The 20,294-nt window shown below is 50.1% G+C and overlaps 1 protein-coding gene and 1 non-coding gene across 2 annotated transcripts in view; both read right to left on the bottom strand.

Annotated features, from left to right (window-relative positions):
- ABCC1 (ATP binding cassette subfamily C member 1) overlaps positions 1-20,294 on the bottom strand; it is a 112,073-nt gene that overhangs the window by 9,214 nt on the left and 82,565 nt on the right. The window contains exons 19-25 of the mRNA XM_021086560.1: positions 19,320-19,410; positions 16,905-17,040; positions 11,561-11,768; positions 9,047-9,357; positions 3,491-3,690; positions 1,744-1,870; positions 823-924 (exon numbers count right to left, since the gene is read on the bottom strand). Of these exons, the coding sequence (XP_020942219.1) occupies positions 823-924; positions 1,744-1,870; positions 3,491-3,690; positions 9,047-9,357; positions 11,561-11,768; positions 16,905-17,040; positions 19,320-19,410 (1,175 nt within the window). The remainder of the gene's footprint in view (positions 1-822; positions 925-1,743; positions 1,871-3,490; positions 3,691-9,046; positions 9,358-11,560; positions 11,769-16,904; positions 17,041-19,319; positions 19,411-20,294) is intronic.
- MIR7135 (microRNA 7135) lies at positions 1,871-1,929 on the bottom strand. Its single transcript, NR_128451.1, has one exon. It is a non-coding gene; the product is annotated as a microRNA 7135 (primary transcript).

Here is a 20,294-nt window from a genome sequence, read left to right on the forward strand (position 1 = left end):
TCCCAAGGTGCATTTTCTCGGAGGGTGGTGTGGCACAAAGGCACAAACCCAAATCCTGGGTCTGCGAGTTCCTAGCCATGTGATACCAGGCAAGTAGCTTTAACCTCTCTGTGTCTGTCTCCTCACCCTTAAATGGGACTAATAATAGAAGGCGAGTTATAAGGCTGTGTAAAGAATTAATGAATTAGTCTATGTCAGATGTTTTGTACAGGATCCGACACCCCACAAGGGCACAGTACCTGTCCCACTGTCTTACGGGTGGGTAGGAGTGGGGATGCAGTAACTCCAGGCAGTACTGCTATTATCACTGTTATCGCTGCAACTGCTCTTCAGAGGTGGTGTGCGGGCAGAATAAGGCAGTTATTAGGGGCAACGTGGCACCAAAGTTTGAGACTTGGGTCCTGTTCCCAGCTGCTCTACTGACCACGTGTGACCCTGGACCAGCCACTGTCCTTCCCCTTTTCCTCCAACTATAAAATGGAGACTTCAGCTAATAACTGCAAGGTTTCTCACGCTTTGGTCAATTCCTTACCAGTATAATGCTTTTTGCAACATCCTTGTACTGATTTTCTTGTTGCTGACTTTTTATACTTTTCAACAATTCATTTGTATTTAATTTTTAAACTTCAAGAGGAGACCAGTATCATTCATTGTCCACCATATAAGTCCCCCCTTAAATACATCATAACAAATAACAGAAGATGGTTTTTGTCAGATAGAGGTTGCCTGTTGAAGGCACACATGGTGTGGCTCAGAGGATTCTTTAGAGTAAAGCCACACTGAAGATCAAGGCCAAGAGATCAAGCCGGGGGCTTGCTTTACCTCCTTCTCGGTGTCTGAATACTCCTTTAGTCTCTCCACAGCCACAATGTTGGTTTCCATTTCAGATGACATCCGAACAAGCCAGTTCAAGTATGCGGTGATCTGTAATAGAAGAGTCACATGGAGCTTCTAGAGTGAGCAAGAGCTGCTCTATTTTCATGAAGTCATAAATTATGAGATGTTCCAGATAACAAAGGTACAGAAAACGGCAGCCTCACATGCTGTGGCTAGGCTTGCTACACCACCTCTCTTAAGCAAGCACCACATTTCAAAATAACCCATGGGCCACACAAGTTAATCAAAAAGGAAATGGAAAAAATATTTTCAACTAGATGATAATAAAACGCAAGGTATCAAAATTTGGGAGATGCAGGCAGTTCCCGCTGTGGCTCGGCAGTAACCAACCAGACTAGTATCTATGAGGATGTGGGTTTGATCCCCGGCCTTGCTCAGTGAGTTAAGGGTCTGGCAGTGCCATGAGCTGTGATGTGGGTTGAAGATGCAGTTTGGATCCAGCATTGCTGTGGTTGTGGTGTAGGCCAGTAGCTGTAGCTCCTATTTCATCCCTAGCCGGAGAACTTCCATGTGCCGCAGGTGTGACCCTTGGAGAAAAAAAATGGGGGAGATGCAGCTAAAGCTGTACTCAGAGGGAAATTTATAGTATCAAATGCATTTCCCATAGCTAGAGGCATCCTCTCAGGCCATCTGAGACTCTCCTTGGCTGGTAGGGGAATCCTGGCTGCATGTCTAATTTCTCTCCTGCTCCAGATGGTCACTGGACTTGAGACCTGCTCCTCAAACTGTAAGTGGCCCCTCTCCTCTTACCCGCTCCCACAAAGATCCAAGGCAAAGGCCCAAAAACCTGACAAGTGGCTCCCCATTAAGAGAACTGGAAATCCATCTGAGAGCACCCCCTCTTACCTGCAGTGAGTAAGACACTGAGAGGCCCACCAAGCCAGCACTGAGGTTGTGCCGGGAGATTACGGCGAACAGGGCAGCAAACAGGACGATGCAATTGCCCACAAACTCCAGTCGTACGGCCAGCCACCTGCTCAGAGACACAGACAGATGGACACACACATACCCCCACAGTCAGTGTCTCAGAGACTTGGTTTTAGGTCAAAGCCAGGGATGGGGGTGGGGCAGACACTACGCAAATTTTAAGAATTCCACAGTAGTTCCTGAGAGAGGCCTTGTTTGCCCTGCTCATGGGACCCAGGGAAGGAGAGCTGGAAGGGACATGATTTCAGGAATTCCTCACTAATTTGGCAACCCCAGGGACTAAAATAGAATTCTTTAGAAATGATCTTCCCAGGAAACTAAAGCTTGGCTTTTTTAGGAAACAACTTTTGTCCCCACTGAAACTTTTAAAACATAACCACGTATACATTTGTTAAGAAGATGTCCTGGAAAATTCCTAAGTACTAGGAAGTCACCAATTGTAAGACCTATCACTGATTTAAAATAACCTTCCTGGAGTTTCCCTCATGGTTCAGTAGTTAACAAACCCAACTAGGATCCCTGAGGATTCGGGTTCCATCCCTGGCCTCACTCAGTGGGTTAAGGCTCCAGCGTTGCCATGAGCTGGGGTGTAGGTCGCAGACACAGCTTGGATCCTGCGTTGCTGTGGCTGTGGTGTAGGCCGGTGGCTGTAGCTCTGATTCAACCCCTAGCCTGGGATCTTCCATATGCCCCAGGTGTGCCCCCCGCCCCCCCCAAAAAAAACCTTCCCTTGACGGAAGAGGAGGGACGTGCGTGAGAAATAAACCATCATTTTCAACGCAGCTGAAGGGTTCGCAGACCCACATCACCCTTATTTCAGAAACGCTGCTAAAAGGTATGGGCTTAGCTTTCAAATAGAAACAGTATCACATCAGCATTAGGGATACTATTTTCATACGCCTTTAATGTTTTAAAATGTAAAGCATGTCAGAGAGACAGGATGATCACTCTTTTCTGCACCACAGCCCTTAAGAGCCACGTGTCTGATCTTCAGTGTGAGCTGTTCGCAGACGCCCGGATTTTGACAAACTCCCTACGCTTTCTGCAAGGGAAGCCCAGCTCTCTCCACGACTTCCCCACCTCGCTGCCTAGTCTCACACTCTGGGATTATCCTGTGCACACGGGGCATCATTTCCAGGGCGCTATTACCCTCTCCCCAGAGTTTTCTATCCCACGTTTCAACAAACATGCAGAAGGATGTAGGCAAGTGGGGTAATAAATACTTTCATAAATTCAGTCAATCATTAGCAACCTTCTGCGCCTTTTTTGGATTGATGCACTTCAACCATCCCTGATCCTCCAAATACCAGTTTCACCACAGTGCACAGTAAACTGCTTCCAAACCTCAGCGCACGGGGGTGGTGTGATGAGAAGCATGGCATCAGAGAGTGGAGGCTGCTGCCACTCATGAGCCTGGATCACCAGGGCAACAGCCAAGGGATGGATTCCGTAGTATTTTCTGATTCCAGAACACTTTTTCCCTGCACTTCACTGCCCCTGGAGCTGCGTGCTGACCTGCCCGTGGTCTTATCTGCGGTCAGCGGTTTTTCCGGTCTTTTGCTCTCACGGAATCTAAGCCTCCCTCCCGTGAGCCCCCCGCTTGGCTCCACACCCTCCTCCAGGAACCGAGAGCCCCCCCAACCCCCGCCCCCCACCACGGCCCCACCTGTTGGCCACGATGCTGGGGTAATAGGCCTTCTGGTTCTCGTCCACCTTTAGGTCGCTCTGGCGGATGAAGCGCTCCTGTTCCTCGAAGGCGCGGATGACGCTGACCCCCAGCAAGGTCTCGTTGAAGTGGGAATAAACTGGGGAGCGGCTGACGGACTCGAGGCGCTTCAGCTGCCGGGAGGAGGCCACGTAGAACCTCTGGGGGAGAGGAAGGACGGGGCATCGTGAGGGAGGGCCCCTCATCTCAGCCCGCAGGGGAACGGAAACGATCCCTCCCGGGGCAACACGCGGGAGCCGGGCGGGCCCGGCTCACCCCGGGAACTGCGGCCGCAGTGCCACAACAATCGCGACCGCAGCGACGCTGAGGATAACACCCAACGCTTAGGTAGAGCCCGGCACCCTGGCACTGCCGTAAGCACTTTCGCATACATCAGCTCATTCAGTCCTCACCAAAAACCTGCAAGTATTTCCCAAGGAGTAAACTGCCGTCTTTCCCAGGCAGTGGCAGAGCCAGGCCTCGAACCCCAACAGTCCTCTGCACCGCACGGCCTCCCTGACACCACTGACCTCTAGCGTGTATGGACCCCGCCGTGTGGCTTTAGGACAGCCGGACCTCAGCTCGAACCCCGACCCTACCCACCGCCGTGGACAGAGACCACATCCCTTCTGCTCCTGCCCTAAGCCGGTTGGTCAGCTTGTCAGAGAGAACAAACGTGAACTGCCCACAGGCGCTTCGAGGAGCCCGGACTGGTCATCTGAAAACACCTCGGTTCTCCTGGCCTCAGTTTCCTCATTGTACAAAGGGGCCCACAGAGGCCGAGGTTCCCTCTTCCCGACATGCTGAAGATGTAATGTGTCTGCACCTGCTCCCTTGACAGCAGAGCCAGGCAGGCTGACACCGGGGGCTTGGGGACGTGGCCTCCTGCCTTGCTCGGGGTGCCCTGGGCCACTCTGGGGCAGAGACCTTCTATGGAGAGCACTGAATGGAATGGGTGGCTCTTGTGGGGCCTTGGGGTCAGCGGCTTCTTTCTGGTAAATCTGAGCCACAAGCTGGGCTGCCTTCTGGAGCCTCAGAAACTCTGAAAATTAACCCACTAATGGTGTGGTCATCTCAGAACAGTGGTTCTGCCAGTTCCTGCACAGAGTCGGATAACATCTCTCCTCCGGCAACTCCCACTGCCTCGAATGATTCGAAATCCAGACCCCTGGGCGTGGCCCGAGGGGGGTGGCGGCATCCATGCCCACTACCCTCTCCTGGCACCAGCTCCTCTCCCCGGCTTCTTTCATCCTGGGTAGGAACTGTTCTGGATGGTTTGTCTGCTCGACTTACCTCCACCTGTCAGGCCCTCAGAATTTTATTTCCTATAAAAAGCGAACCTGAGCCTTATTTTTATTAAGGAATAATTTGCTTTAAAAAATATTATTAGCTTTCCTTTCAAACTCTATTCCAGGAAATGGAATCCACCCTCCTATGGACATACCTTACTCTTCCAGAGACCAAGGCAGTGCCTGTTGCTCAGAAGTAACCCTGCCTCGACAAACACTGCCCGGTAGTGGGCTCCGAGCCGAGATCCTAAGGCGTGTGGCCGGGTCATTTTCACAGATGCCAAACAATCCCTCGGGTGGAACTTTGCCTGATTCCGGCTACGAGGGAGCCCCAAGCAAAGTCCACATCGTCTTACCTCTGACATTCCCTTCTCTAAAAATGACGTCCTTTTAAGTTAAAACGGTATGTACAGCCATGTAAAAAAACTCTGGAGTATACAGCTGGGAAGATTTAGTTAAACATTTCATTAAGCCCATGATCCTGAGAGAAGTGCTATTCCAACTGCATCATAAAACTTAAAAAAAATTTTTTTTGTCTTTTTAGGGCTGTACCTGCAGCAAATGGAGATTCCCAGGCTAGGGGTCTGATCGGAGCTACAGCTGCCGGCCTACACCACAGCCACAGCCATGCCAGATCGGAGCCGAGTCTGCAACCTACACCACAGCTCATGGCAACCTTTGATCCTTAACCCAGTGAGCAAGGCCAGGGACTGAACCTGCGTCCTCATGGATCCTAGTCAGATTCGTTTCCGCTGAGCCACAACGGGGACTCCAGATTTCAGTAGAAAACCTTTTAGATCTTTTCCTGAGAGAAGGGTGGGGTACATACCCTCAACATACCTACATCCTTAAAAACTACTTTTCGAGACAGAACACACATCCACTGGAAAGCGCACTAGATCTTCACAGCCTGATGAATTTTATGTTTATCTACACCTGTAGCCACTACCTGATCAAAATCTAGATAATTCTCTCATGTCCTCTCACAGTCAATACCCCTTTCAGCCACTATTCTGACTTCTATCCCCAGGTCAATCTTGCCTGTTCTTCAGCTTCACAAGTGTGGAACCGCAGGAGGAGGTGTGCAGAAAAGGGCACCCCTCCCACACTGTTGCTGGGAATGTATCTGGTGCAGCCACTATGAAGAACACTACGGAGCTTCCTTAAAAAACCAAAACTACAGCTATCATATGATCCACAATCCCACTAGGCATGCATCCAGAGAAAACTCTGATTCAAAAAGATACCCTCAATATTCACTGTAGCATTATTTACAACAGCCAAGACATGGAAACAACTTAAGTGTCCCCTGACAGAGGAATGGATAAAGAAGATGTGGTACATACATATAACAGAATAGTACACAGCCATATAAAATGAAGTAATGCCATCTGCAGCAATGTGGATGGGCTGAGAGATTATCATACTAAGTGAAGTAAATCAGACAAATATCACAGGATAGCACTTGTATGTGGAATCTAAAAATGAGACAAATGAATTTATATACAACCTAGAAATAGGCTCACAGACACAGAAAACAATCTAAGGGTTACCAAAGGGAAAGGAGGAGGGATAAATTAGGAATTTGGGATTAACAGATATACACCACTACGTATAAAATAGATGGGAGTTCCCTGGTGGCTCAGTGGGTTAAGGATCCAGTGTTGACACTGCTGTGGCACAAGTTTCAATCCCTGGCCTGGGAACTTCTTTACATCATGGGCATGGCCAAGAAAAAAAGATACATATATATATATACACACACATATAACTAAATAAATAGATAAACAACAAGGATCTATTGTATAGCATGGGGAACTATATTCAATATACTGTAATAACCTATAATGGAAAATATCTGAGAGAACAGATTATAGCTTTATAAATATATAACTAAACCACTCTGCTGTGCAGCTGAAACTTATACAACCATACTTTTGTAAAACAACCATATTTCAATAAAAATTAAAATTATTTTAAAAATAAATACTTTAATCTTAAAAAAAAAAAAAACCAAATCATACACATGGACTCTTTCGTGTCTGGTTTCTTTCAATACACAGAGCCTGTGTAAGTTCGGCCTCCTAGTGTGTCTCAGCAGTTCGTTCCTTTTTCCTGCTGAGTCATTTCCACCGCATGAATGTACCACCATGGATGTAGCCATTCTCCTGCAATGGACATTTGGGGCTATTACGAATCAAGACGCTAAGAACATGCTAGCACTTTTTTTTTTTGCTTGATAGAGTCTCTTAATTCTTTTGCATATACACTGAGGAATGAAACTACTGGCTTATAGGACAAGCATTTACATAGTTAAAAGCCATTAAAAAAATAAATTCTCCCATAATCTCAACCCTGAGGAAGGCAATGTTTTCATGATTCCTTTCCAGTCCTGCCCACGCACATTACGCATTTCACCTTAGTTAGAATGACAACCTGGTCCTTTGCTAACTTCATTTCCTTTGTTGTCTAAAAATAAAACTGTTGGTATTGCAACAGTGTCTTCCTAATTATCCCCGTTAAAGGCACATGACATTCCATCCCCCTCAGGCTGTGCTCGAGACCCTGCTACTGGCAGATATCTGAGCTGCCCCAAATGTCACCTTTGGCCAGTTTTGTTCTTGTCACTTGGCTCCTTCAGGAAAATTCCCAGCCAGGGTATGAAAGGGATAACAATCTTGGTAAATGCAGCTGGAGTGCTTTCCAGAAAAGCTGGCACCGATTTAAGGAGAACACAATGAGGATCCGGGATCCGAACCTGCTCTGACTCCATCTTCGTTCACACTCACCAATCCCCGGGCTACAGGAGGGCTGGTGTGAGGCCGGCTGACCGGACGGAGGTCTACCAGAACCACACCCACAAGCCACACACGGCATGGTCTGACGTACTGAGCACCTCATCATCTCTTACTCTCATTTTGTGCCATGGCTGTTACACTCCCATCTAAGCATCTGTTCCCCCGTAGCAGGTGTGCTGCAGCTAACCCTTCAGGGGCCGGAAAGGGCGGCTCAGCATTGCTGTTACCAGCATGAACTTTATTTTTGTTTTGTTTTATTTATTTATTTTTATTCCTCAATGAGTCTATTACCTTTATAGTTGTACAAAGATCATCACAATCCAATTTTACCTATAACCCCAGTGCATCGCCCCACCCGCCCGAACTGTCTCCTTTGGAAACCATAAGGTTTTCAAAGTCTGTGAGTCAGTATCTGTTCATACTAGCATGAACTTTAGAATCAGATGAGAGTTCACATTCCCAAGTCTGCCACCTGGGCCTCAACATGCTTGTCTGTCAACCAGAAGCAGCACAGGTGACGCTGAACCAGCTATCATATGCTCCCTTGCCCTATTCCCCTTCCTCAAGCTTATTTCCTGAAAAAGAGATGTGATGGCTGGAATTCCAGCAGCCACCTTGGACCATGAAACCAACTTAAGCATGGAAGGCAGGAGTTCCTGTCGTGGCACAGCAGAAACGAATCCGACTAGGAACCATGGGGTTGCAGGTTCGATCGCTGGCCTTGTTCAGTGGGTTAAGGATCAAAGCATTGCCGTGAGCTGTGGTGTAGGTCACAGACTCGGCTCGGATCTGGTGTTGCTGTGGCTTTGGCATAGGCCGGCAGCTGTAGCTCTGATGAGACCCCTAGCCTGGGAACCTCCATACACTGTGGGTATGGCCCTATAAAGATAAAAAAGACAAAAGACAAAAAAAAAAAAAAAGAATGGAAGGCAAAAATGATAGAACAACAACAAAAAATGCTGAAGGAGTCTGGGATGTTAACAAACTCCTGGAGCTGCCACACGTGCCCTGAATAGCCTACCTCTAGATTCCTGTGACAAGAGAGAAAAATAAATGTCTATCTTATTTAAGTTGCTAATATTCATGCCTCCATTATGTGCAATGGGCTTGGGACCTAAAACAAATTTCACACTTAAAGAAATTTTAATAATAAAGATGTCTTTATGGCTATAGCTTCTTTTCTTTTCTAACTTATGGCTAAAAAAACCCCAAAACTCCATCCTTATTATTAGGGACAAAGGACATTTAATTATCGCACGTTAAGAACAATCAACGTAGGTATTTGAAATTGATCAAAGCAAATCTAACCCTGCTCCAGCACATCCTCAACAGCCTCACGTGGGGACGCATAAAGCAAAGAAAGCCCTGGCCTCACATGGCAGAGTCATACCCTGTGGGCTCGTCCTGGCCCCCAAGACCCCAGCGCTCACCTGGACAAAGAAGTAAATGAGGCCCAGGGGGGGGATGATGACGGCTGCCACGGGGGTGGCCAGCAGGATGATGATGCAGGCGCCCACCACGTTGAACAGGGAGCCCATGAACATCTTGATGACCTGTGGGATCATCGAGTCCACCGTGTCCAGCTCCTTGGAGAAGCGGTTCACCAGGTTCCCGCTGGGCGTTCGCTCAAAGAAGCTCATGGGCGACCGGAGGACGTTATGCAGCAGGTCCAGGTGCAGGCGGCGGGAGGCGAAGATGCCCCCGATGGACACGGCCATGGAGTAGGCGAACACCGTCACCCCTAGAGACAGCCTCGTGTTAAACCCCGAGACGGGAGAGGGGCCGAGCTGGGGGCCAGGTGACCCCCACGGGGACAAAGCGGCCTGGATGCCCCGCTTATAAATAATACCGAGGCGTGTGTCTAATCAAGTACTTACACCGGGTGCAAAACGCAAGCTCTCCACGCATCTAATGCTTGGGAGGACCCTGCATTCTATTCGTAGCCAAGTGGTTGATGAAGAAACGAGCTCAGCTGAACTCCTTTGCCCTCGACAGACTCAGCCAGAGCAGAGCTGGGGTTTCAATGGCAGGATCCTGCTCCTGGGTCACATTTTTAATCCGCAGGCCTTGCTTCTCTAGACCAGCGCCAAACAACAGAACTGCTGCTGTTCTGTGATGATGAAGATGGTCTATTATCTGTGCCATCCAAGGTGGCAGCCATGAGAGACATGGCTGGTGAGCACTTGTCACATGACTAGTATAACTGAAGAACTGATATATATATTTTTTTCTTTTTAGGCCTCACCCACGGCACAGGGATGTTCCCAGGCCTGGGATCGAATCAAAGCTGCAGCTGCCAGCCTACACCACAGCCACAGAGACACTGGAACCAAGCTGCACCTGCTTGTGGCAACATGGGATCCTTAACCCACTGAACGAAGCCAGGGATTGAACCTGCATCCTCACAGAAACCATGTCAGTTCTTAACCTGCTGAGCCCCAACGGGAACTGATACTTTCATTTTCACAAAGCAAAGCTCAAAGAGCCCTATGTGGCTGGTGCACATGGGACAGCACGGCTCGAGATCAGCCACTGCTGCTGTGTGAGCCCAGATCAACATCACACCCTCTCTGTGCTCTACTTTCTCTCAAGTGTAACTTGGAGGCCGCAGTCCCTTCCCCTATGAGGGGGTCCCGGGGACTGAGAAATTTAAGAACTCCACGTCTGCTCTTCTGGCTTGTTTCAAAGCCATCTCCTGGAGATAATGAGACATCTACAGCCCCTCCAAACATGCCACAGCAGCTCAGAGAGGTGACTTCACAGGGCTGGAGGGACTCCCATCTTGGTTTCCTTAATCGAAGACGGAAGCCGAGAAGCAGGGGCTACAAGGACGGGCTCTGGAGTCAACACTGATGGGCTTTGGAGCCAAATCCTGTCTCTGCCACTCACCAGCCACAGGACCTTCCAAAAGCCCATTAACCTCCCTGCACTGTAGCTTCTTTCCCTGTAAAACAGGGGCAAGGATGCTCACCTGGTAGCACCGCTGCATGTAAAGGACCTCCCTGGCAGTGCCCGGTACACAGGAAGTGCTCAAAAATGTCAGTATGTATCAGAAAAACATTTTCACGAGCACATAAACATACAGCTCAGGCACCGGGAGGCATGGTGGTGAAGAGGATGGGCTCTGAGCCACACTGCCTTGCTCCATGTGCAGCTGTGTGACTTGGGGCAACTCACTTCACTCTTCCGGGCCTCAGTGTCTGCATCTCTAAAATGGGGAAACTCTTAGCTCCTAAGCCTGGGATTGCTGCAAAAGGAAAATAAAACACCTACAAGTTTTTAAAACAGAACGAGGCACCAAGGAAGTGTCAGCAAACATGAGCTATCACTAAGAATGCTATTGTGCATGGGGACCTTCATGGACCACGGGAAGGGTTAAAGCAGGATTTCTCAACCTCCTCACTATCAACATCTGAGGCTGGACCATCCTATGTTGTAGAGGTTGTGCTGTGCACGGCAGGATCCGCAGCCACATCCCTGGCCTCTCGATGCCAGCAGCATCCACCCGCCTCTGAAGCTGGACAACGCTAAGTCTCTCTCGACACAGCTAAATGCCCTCTGGGGCGAACACTGCCTGTGTTACAAACCTCTCGTATAAATGAATCCCCACCTTCAGACAGCAGGTGAAAGTCCATACACGAGACTCTACAGAAACTCCATCACCTGCCAGAACAAGGGGCAGGGCCCCTTAGTCACCCGTGTTTCTCAACTTTTCTCATCTGTAAAATGGGCACACTGGAGCTTCCCTCTCCTGTCTCCTAAGGCGTGAAACACTCATTCTACAAATACCTGAGTGTCTATTGTGTGCAAGTTACTAATCATGTGTGTGGGACGTGGTTTGCAGGTCGACAAGACCCTGACAAGTGGGGGGAACCTGATTCTGTAACGAGACATGGAGGCGACGCAGAGCATCAGCCTCAGGTGTGGGGGCGAGGGAGGCCCACCTTGTGAGATGCCCAGGGCTCCGTAGACGCTCAGTCGGACTTTCGTGTGCTCTTGGGTCCCGTTGACGATGGGGTCGTCCGTCCACAGACTGAGCCAATAGTTAGAGACCAGGGCGGCAACGTGGTTACACAGGAAAAGGAAGATGCTCAGGAAGGAGATGAACAGCCCGATCGCCTTCATGTAGTCCCAGTACACGGAGAGCTTGACCTGAGACCAGGGAGAGAAGGGATTGGCACATGCACGCTGGGGTATATGGACTGACTGGCCACAAGGACCTGCTGTAGAGCCCAGGGAACTCCACCCAGTACGCTGTGACAATCTATATGGGAAAGGAATCTGAAAAAGAATGCATGTGCGTACAGATAACTGAATCACTTTGTTGTACAGCAGAAATTATCACAAATCTATAAATCAAATATATTTCAATAAAACTTTTAAAAAACTGAAAGGAAAAACATATGGACAGGCGTTCCCGTCATGGCACAGCAGAAACGAATCTGACTAGTATCCATGAAGATGCAGGTTTGATCCCTGGCCTCACTCAGTGGGGTAAGGATCCAGCGTTGCGTGGCTGTGGTGTAGGCCGGCAGCTGCAGCTCCAATTTGACCCCTAGCTTGGGAACTTTCATATGCTGCAGGTGTGGCCATAAATAGAAAAAATAAACAATTATTAAATCCAGATGAGGGAATAATTGGTATTTATTATATTATTCTACTTTTGTGCATGTTTAAAACTTTTTATTAAAAAAGTGTTTTGGCAAACCAAAAAAGACTACATTGTGTGCCTGAGAAAAGATAACTAAAATGGCCACGCATGCCACTTATAAAATTGTCTTTTTGTAATAAATCCTCTCCTTAAAAAAAAAAAAAAAAATGCAGCCGCCAGCCATGTCCACCTGAGATCAGGAACTCAACAGCCCCTGTGTGGTCTAGCCCCTTACCTGTGCCCAGACCTACGTCCTTCTCCCATTTACTCGGCAAAGACCAAAGAAGTCCGCAGTAAAGCCAACGTTTCTGCCCTTGTGGAGCTTCCAGTCGAGCAGCAAGACAGACTTTCATGAAATCATCATCCAGATAAACACATGATCCCAGAGACGGGCGGAAGAGTGCCTGACTCCATGAGCGTATGAAACGGGGCATCCTGAGCTAACGCTGGGTGGGACGGATCAGAGGAGGGCTTCCCCAGGGAAGAGACAGCCAAGAATTAACCCAGGTGAAAACAGGGGGAAGGCCCTCCAGGCAGAGGGACCGGCATGTGCAAAGGCCTGAGGTGGGAGGGAACTGAGAGGAGTGAAGGTGGCTGGAGCAAGATGATGCTGGAGAACATGTAGAGCTGGACGACACAGGGCCTGGGTGACCCTGCAGGATTCCGACGTTGACTCCAGGACCGTCGGGAAGCCATCGAAGAGTAGGAAGAAGATGCAAAGCTGGGATGTTACCGAGCAACCGAGACCACGTGTCATGTGCACTCCGCATCCTCTGAACACCATTTCCTCCCCATCAACGGGCGTCCCCTTGCTTGTGGCTGCTCAGCCTGTTGCTCCACGAGGGGATAATCGGGGGCTTCTTTCAGCCCCGTGCCCCCGTGGAGCCCAGCACGGGGGCTACATAATGACATGCGGCCGCTCAAAGGTGGCCGCACACCAGAGACAGGGGCAATGCGCTCTGGGCCTGGCCCATGCCCACCCGCCTGGTGTGGTTTCCACAAGCTCTAGGGGTCTCTCCCCATGTGTGCGCTCAGGGCGTGCCAGGCCTTTCACGCTGAATTCTGGCTCATAAACACCATCTGTCTGACTTGCAATCTGGCTGAAAGGAAGCAGGTCTGAGACCAGAGGTCGGACATGTAACTGAGTGCTTCCTGTTGATTTCTCTTTTTTTTTTTTTTTTTTTTTTTTTTTTGTCTTTTTAGGGCCACACCCACAGCATATGGAAGTTTCCAGGCTAGGGGTCGAGTCTGAGCTATAACTACTGGCCTACACACAGTCACAGCAATGCAGGATCCAAGCCGCATCTGCAACCTCCACCACAGCAACACTGGACCCTTAACCCACTGAGCGAGGCCAGGGATCAAACCTGCGTATTCACGGATACTCATTGGATTTGTTTCCACTGCGCCACAATGGGAACTCCCCTATGATGTTTCTTTCCAAGTCTCCCTCCTCCAAACTGGGAAGGGGGTGGATATCAGAGCAAAGAACGTGTTTATTTCACCGTCTGGCCCCCTCGTGCAGCCAAGATGCCTGCTGCCCTGGGAGCTGCTCTGCAGGACTGGAGATGCCTCCTCGGGTGGCTGCAGGAGTCAGCAGTGGCTGGGGTGGGCTGAGCTCCCCTCTGACCTTGTTCAGACTTTGGCAAGTGACAAGCCCCCGGGTCTTGGTCTGCCTTGTATGTAGATATGGGGGGTCCCACCCGCTCTGGGTGGTGTGGAGGTTAAATGAACATTAAAAGGAGCTGGCCTCTCTGGCCCTTCCTTCCCAAGTCCTTGACGTGGGGTCTGGAGGGTCAGTGAGAGCAACAGAGGACACACTAGAGCCACCTCTGCCCCCGCCACAGCTGTGACCAAGATGAAGGAAGGGGCTGGAAACAGAGGCCCTGGGAAAATATGGCTGCATCCAGGTGAGTCTGAGAGAACAGTGCCCCGAGCATGCTCATTCCCACAGAGCCTTTAATGGGTTTTTTGTTGTTGTTTTTCTTTATATGTGTACTTATTTTCCACTTATTTAAAAACTCCAGTCTCTATTTAAAAAAAAAAAATACCACTTTACTTTTAAAACTCTAGATCACTACTGCAAATGGAAAATTACCGACACTTGCCCAAAAGAGATGATGGCCAAAAAAAAAAAAAAAAAACAAACACAGTAAAACAAGAGCTTGAGGAGTTCCCATCATGGCTCAGAGGTAACAAACCCGACTAGCATCCATAAGGATGCAGGTTTGATCCCTGGCCTGGCCAGGGGGTTAAGGATCTGGCGCTGCCGTGGGTTGTGGCATAGGTCGTAGATGAGGTTCGGATCTGGTGTTGCTGTGACTGTGGTGTAGGCCGGCGGATATAGCTCCAATTCAACCCTAACCTGGGAGCCTCCATATGCCGCAGGTGCAGCCCTAAAAAGACAATAGATACTTAAGGAAATAAATAATAAAACAAGAGCTTGAAACTTGCTCTCCTTGTTACAAAGAGAAGTTAGTGATTATTAGTGCTATAGGCTGAACATTTGCGTCCCTTCCCAAGTTTGTAAGTTGAAATCCTAACATCCCCCTGCCAACGTGACAAGGGTCAGGAGGTGAGGCCTTGGGCAGATGATGAGATCATGCGGGTAGAAACCTCATAAATGGGATTCGTGCCCTTATAAAAGGGACCTCTGAGAGCTCCCTCACCCTCTGTCATGTGAGGACACAGCGAGAAGGTGGCTGTTCATAAACCAGGAAGCTCTTAGCAGACAGTGAATCTGTTGGAACCTTGAACTTAGACTTGTCAGCATCCAGAATCATAAGCAATAAACATATGTCATTTCTAAGCCACTTAGTCCATGGTCTTCTGTTGCAGCCCAAAGGGACTAAAACACTTAGGTACTAAGTCAAGCTAGCCCCCGCTAAGACTGGCTGATACACAGGCAGACCTCAGAGATACTACAGGTTTGGTTCCAGGCCACTGCAATAAAGCAAATACTGAAACAAACAAACAAAAACAAAAAAACAAAACCACAAGTTGCACAAATTCTCTGGTTTCCCAGTGCAGATAAAAGTTATGTCTATGATATTCCGTAGCCTACTTAGTGTGCAGTAACATTACTAAAAAAACAATGTCTAGAGTTCCCTAGTGGCTCAGCAGGTTAAGGATCTCACATTGTCACTGCCATAGCCTGGCTACTGCTGTGTTTTGGGTTCAATCCCTGGCCCAGGAATTTCTGCAAGCCACAGACACAGCCAAAACAAAACAAAACCAAAAAACCCCAAAACAGCAAAAAACACTTGGCTGCTAAAAACTGCTGACCATCATTTGAACTTTCAGGGATTTGTAGTGGTGACATCGAAGACCACGAGTCACAAATATAATAATGAAAAAGTTTGAAGTATTGCAGGAACAACCAAATTGTGACACAGAGACACAAAGGGAGCAAATGCTGTTGGGCACCAACATTCAACGCAGGACTGCCACAAATCTTCAACTTGTAAAAAGGCCCGTGCAAAGTGCAATTCAGCCCTGTATAATAAAATGAGCTCTGCCCGTAATCCTACGTGCAAAAATAGAAATTAGAAAGAAGAGGAAGGCAGTTCCCGTCGTGGCTCAGTGGTTAACAAACCTGACTAGTATCCATGAGGATGCAGGTTCCACCCTGGCCTCGCCCGGTGGGTTAAGGATCTGGTGTTGCTGTGAGCCATGGTGTAAGGTGCAGACGTGGCTCAGATCCCGTGTTGCTGTGGTTGTGGTGTAGGCCAGCAGCTACAGGTCCAATTTGGTCCCTAGCCTGAGAACCTCTGTATGCTGCAGGTATGGTCCTCGAAAGACAAAAGACTTAAAAAAAAAAAAAAAAAAAAAGCAAAGAAGTGAAGGAGTTCCTATTGAGGCTCAGCAGGTTAAGAACCTGACACAGTGTCTGTGAGTAGGAGTGTTCAATCTCTGAACTCATTGGTGGGTCAAGGATCTGGCATAAGCCTCAGCTGTGGCTCTGATTCGACCTTTAGCCCAGGAACTTCCAAATGCCACAAGTGTGGCCACAAAAAGAAAAAAATAATAATAGAAATAAAAATAAGTGAAAAACAATTTTTGCTGGAGTTCCTTTAGTGGCTCAGTGGTTAACAAACCCGACTAGGATCCATGAGGATTCGGGTTTGATCCCTGGCTTTACTCAGTGGGTTAAGGATCCGGCGTTGCTATGGCTGAGGCATAAGCGGCACCTGCAGCTCCTATTCGACCCCTAGCCTGGGAACTTCCATGTTCGTGGGTGCAGCCCTAAAAAGTAAAAAACAAAACAAAACAAAACATTTTTTTTTCTGACTACGTAATTGATGGTCTTTGGGGCTGAATGTACGAGGACCTGAACCCATCTCCCATACAACTGAACCCCGAGATGGGAAGCTCTGATTTAAAGTGTCTGCATCACCAATGGCCAACAAGAGCCCCAGCTGCTCAAAGGAGGCAGCGCTCAGGACAGCAGAAACTATAGGTGCCAACCCCAGAGTCAGATGGCCACGTTCAAATCCCAGCTCTGCTGCTCACCAGCTGCGACCTCAGGCAGATCCCTCAGGCCCTGGTTTCCAGCTCCTGAAACAGTACCTTTCAAGGAAGATGTGAGTTAAGAATAAGGCACAGGGGTGCACAGTGACGCCAGCCATGGCCCTCACCTGCCCTGTTTGAGCCTTGTCTGCCTCCATCAGCTTCCAGGTGTCCTCTGCCTGGGCCCCGGGCTTCTGCAGCTCGGCGGTGCTGGTGTGGTGCCGGCCGACGTCCCCGCTGTAGGAGGAGGAGCTGCTGAACTGTCTGGGGAAGCAAGGTGCACGGCAGTCAAGCGGCTGGCAGCCCTGGGCAGGGTCAGCGGCCCCCACAGCCCCAAACAAGTGTGCCCTTCTGAGAAGACAGAGGCCACACAGAGAGGGGAGGGTCTTGCCCTGGGGGGGGCCCTGAAAAACTGCTCCTTCATGCAGACTTTATTCAAAAAGCATTTCTTGCCACTCACGCTCGTCAGTTTTACACAGATCATCAGAGCTCTTTCCCTGGGGAGGTGTATGATTGGGGAAAGGCATGGCACACACGGTTGCGTGCGTGCGTGCGTGTGTGCGTGCACACCCACACATCCATGTATGTGCGTCAGCACACAGGAACAACCCCCCCCCGCCCCCGCCACCCAACTCAAGCCCCATAAGCGAGGGGACGGGCCACACCTTCCCCCTTGGCTGTCGACCCTCCACTGCCGTCCTGGTTTGCCTGCTTGATGAAGCGGCCATAGAGGGTGGAGAGGCCCAGGGAGCTGGGGGCTGAGTGGTCCTCCAGGATGTGGCCACTCAGAAACTGAGTCCTGGAAGTTCCCATTGTGGCTCAGCAGTAAGGATGCTGACTAGGATCCATGAGGATGTGGGTTCGATCCCTGGCCTTGCTCCGTGAGTTAAGGATCCAGCATTGCCCTGAACCGTGGTGTAGGTCACAGACATGGCTCAGACCCCTCGTGGCTGTGGCTGTGGTGTAGGCCGGCAGCTGCAGTTCTGATTCAATCCCTAGCCTGGAAACCTCCATATGCCATGGATGTGGCCCTAAAAGAAAAGGAAAAAGAAAGAAACTGAGTTCTGCCAATAGTCAAGTGAGTTGGGAAGCACATCCTTCCCCAACTGAGCCATTGGCTGAGACCCCAGCCTGGCTGATGCCTCGGCTACAGCTTGTGAGAGACCCTGCACCGAGGAGCCAGGTAAGCTGTGCCTGGACTCCCCGACTCACAGCAACTTAGATGACAAACTGCTAAGCTCGTGGTAATTCATTGTGTAGCAATAGAAAACAAATACCCATGCACTGTCCTGCAAGTGTGTCAAGATCACCTCCCTCTGTGCCCCAGACCACCCACAGGAACCTGCCTCCTCTCAGCTAATTCTCAGACAGATGATGCTGGCCGCCCATCATCTGGGCAAAGCACTGTTTATGTGCTTCACACACACACACACACCAAGCTCACACCTTGACAGGTGCACCAGCAGAGAAGGAAGTGGCTGCCCTAGCTCACCCAGACCATAACTGAATGGTACTGAGTGCCAATGGCACAAGACACTGTCCTGAGTGCGTCACAGGCAGCCAATCACATAAGCTCTCCTACAACCCTATGTGGCAAGGACCCTATCTGACAGCTGAGGACACTGAGGCACAGAGGGGTTAAGCCACAAAGTCCGTGGGACGTCGCTCCTCCAAATACCCGATGAGCTAACCCAAAGCCACCTCCTCTAAAGCATCAAGGCGGAGAACCTGGGAGCACTGGCTCAGAGCCCAAACTCAGGTTCAAATCCAAGCTCAGCTTCTCTCTAGCCTCAGGGCCTGAGGCGAGCAGTTTGCTCACCTGTAAAAGGGGAGGATGACAGTAACTACCTCGGGGTTCACGGACTGCAGGGCTTACGCAGCCGTCATGATTACTGTGACTATTTTGAGTCAACAGCAGTTGTTTTTTTTTTTTTTTTTTTTGGTTTTGTTCTTGTTTTTTGCTTTTTAGGGCCACACCCACAACATATGGAAGTTCCCAGGCTAGGGGTCGAACCAGAGCTGTAGCCGCCAGCCTACACCACAGCCACACCACAGTCCTGAGCCACATCTGCAACCTATACCACAGCTGATGGCAATGCAGGATGCTTAACCCACTGAGCAAGGCCAGGGATTGAACCTGCATCCTCATGGATACCCGTTGGGTTTGTAACCTGCTGAGCCACAAGGGGAACTCCCTCAACTGCTGGTTCTTAAAGCCTGAACGTTCCAGCCCCTCTGGGTGACTTGAGTGAAGAGCCACACCAGGCAGGGAGCCTGACTGTCAGAGTGCGGATGCATGGTTAAATCGTGAGGCCTGTGTGCGCCATGCCCCCGGCACAAACAGGGCTAGGCCTCCCCTTCGGGCCTCTGCTCCCTAGGAAATGAGGTCCCCCCAAGGATTCGGGAGGGGAGGCAGACACTGAAGGCCTTTTTTGGAAGGTGGAGCCCGCCGCGGGCACCCCGACCCTCCTCCTCTCTCCCCCCAGGTGGGGGCAGGAACACGGTGCCAGGGAATCCACGGAACAGTCTCCCCGTCTCCTCACCTCTGCAGGTGCTTCCCCGCTGCCTCCGTCACCAGCACGCCGTTCTCCATCTGCTTCGCCTCCTTCCCTGGACTGCTGATGCCCCCTAAGCCTGGCAGAAGAGAGAAAAGGGGGGAATCGTGACACCAAAACCTGTCACCCTGAGGGGGGAAACAGCAGCTAATAACACAGCCACCAGGAAGCTCAGAAAGCAAGACCTGTTTTGCTGAGACCACAGACAGGTTCCTGGGCAGGGGTGCAGGAGCTGCTGGAGCCAGGGTCCCTTGGGCCTGGGATGGTGCTTTGCGACCATCTTGAGGTCTCTGGGCCCAAGCAAGTGCCCTGCGCCAGCAGCGACCGGTACAGCCCTGTTCCGCTAACAGGACCTCTGCTCTGTGAAGCTTGGCTAATGGGGCCAGGACGCAGTGAACCCCGCAAAGGGCACAGTCCTCTGGTCCCCGAGCACCCCAAGAGGGGCTGAAGCTCAAAATAAATAACAACCTGTTTTGACAAGGGCATCTGGACACTGGAGTCCCAGAGCCCTCTCCCTGCAAAAGCAGGGCCAGTAGTTAACCCTCTGGTTGCTGGACCACAGGGAAGTCCTGAAGGACCTGGGACCACCGGGGGCGGGGGGCGGTTTCCCCAGCAATAAGGAACCATTTCAACCCTGCAACAACCGAAATAGCACCAGCGGCCATCTGCCCCCATCCCGGGAAGTACCCAGCGAGCGTCAGCGCAAATTGCTGTGACCTTGACCACGGTGGCTAACATTTACAAAGTGGTGGCCGCTGTGCTGTGGTGAAACATATTATCTCCTTTATCATCCACCAGTTGGGTGATACGTTTATTACGCCTCTGCACTGATTCCCTCGCGCTTTGGTGCCAGGAGAGAGTGAGCATGAGAGAGACGCACAGAGTGGGGCTCCAAAGGGCTGACCCCAGGAAGAGGAGGGGACACATGACAGAAGTTAACAACAGGGGATAAATACGCAGCCA

Source organism: Sus scrofa, chromosome 3 (genome assembly GCF_000003025.6).
Source record: "Sus scrofa isolate TJ Tabasco breed Duroc chromosome 3, Sscrofa11.1, whole genome shotgun sequence".
NCBI lineage: Eukaryota > Metazoa > Chordata > Mammalia > Artiodactyla > Suidae > Sus > Sus scrofa.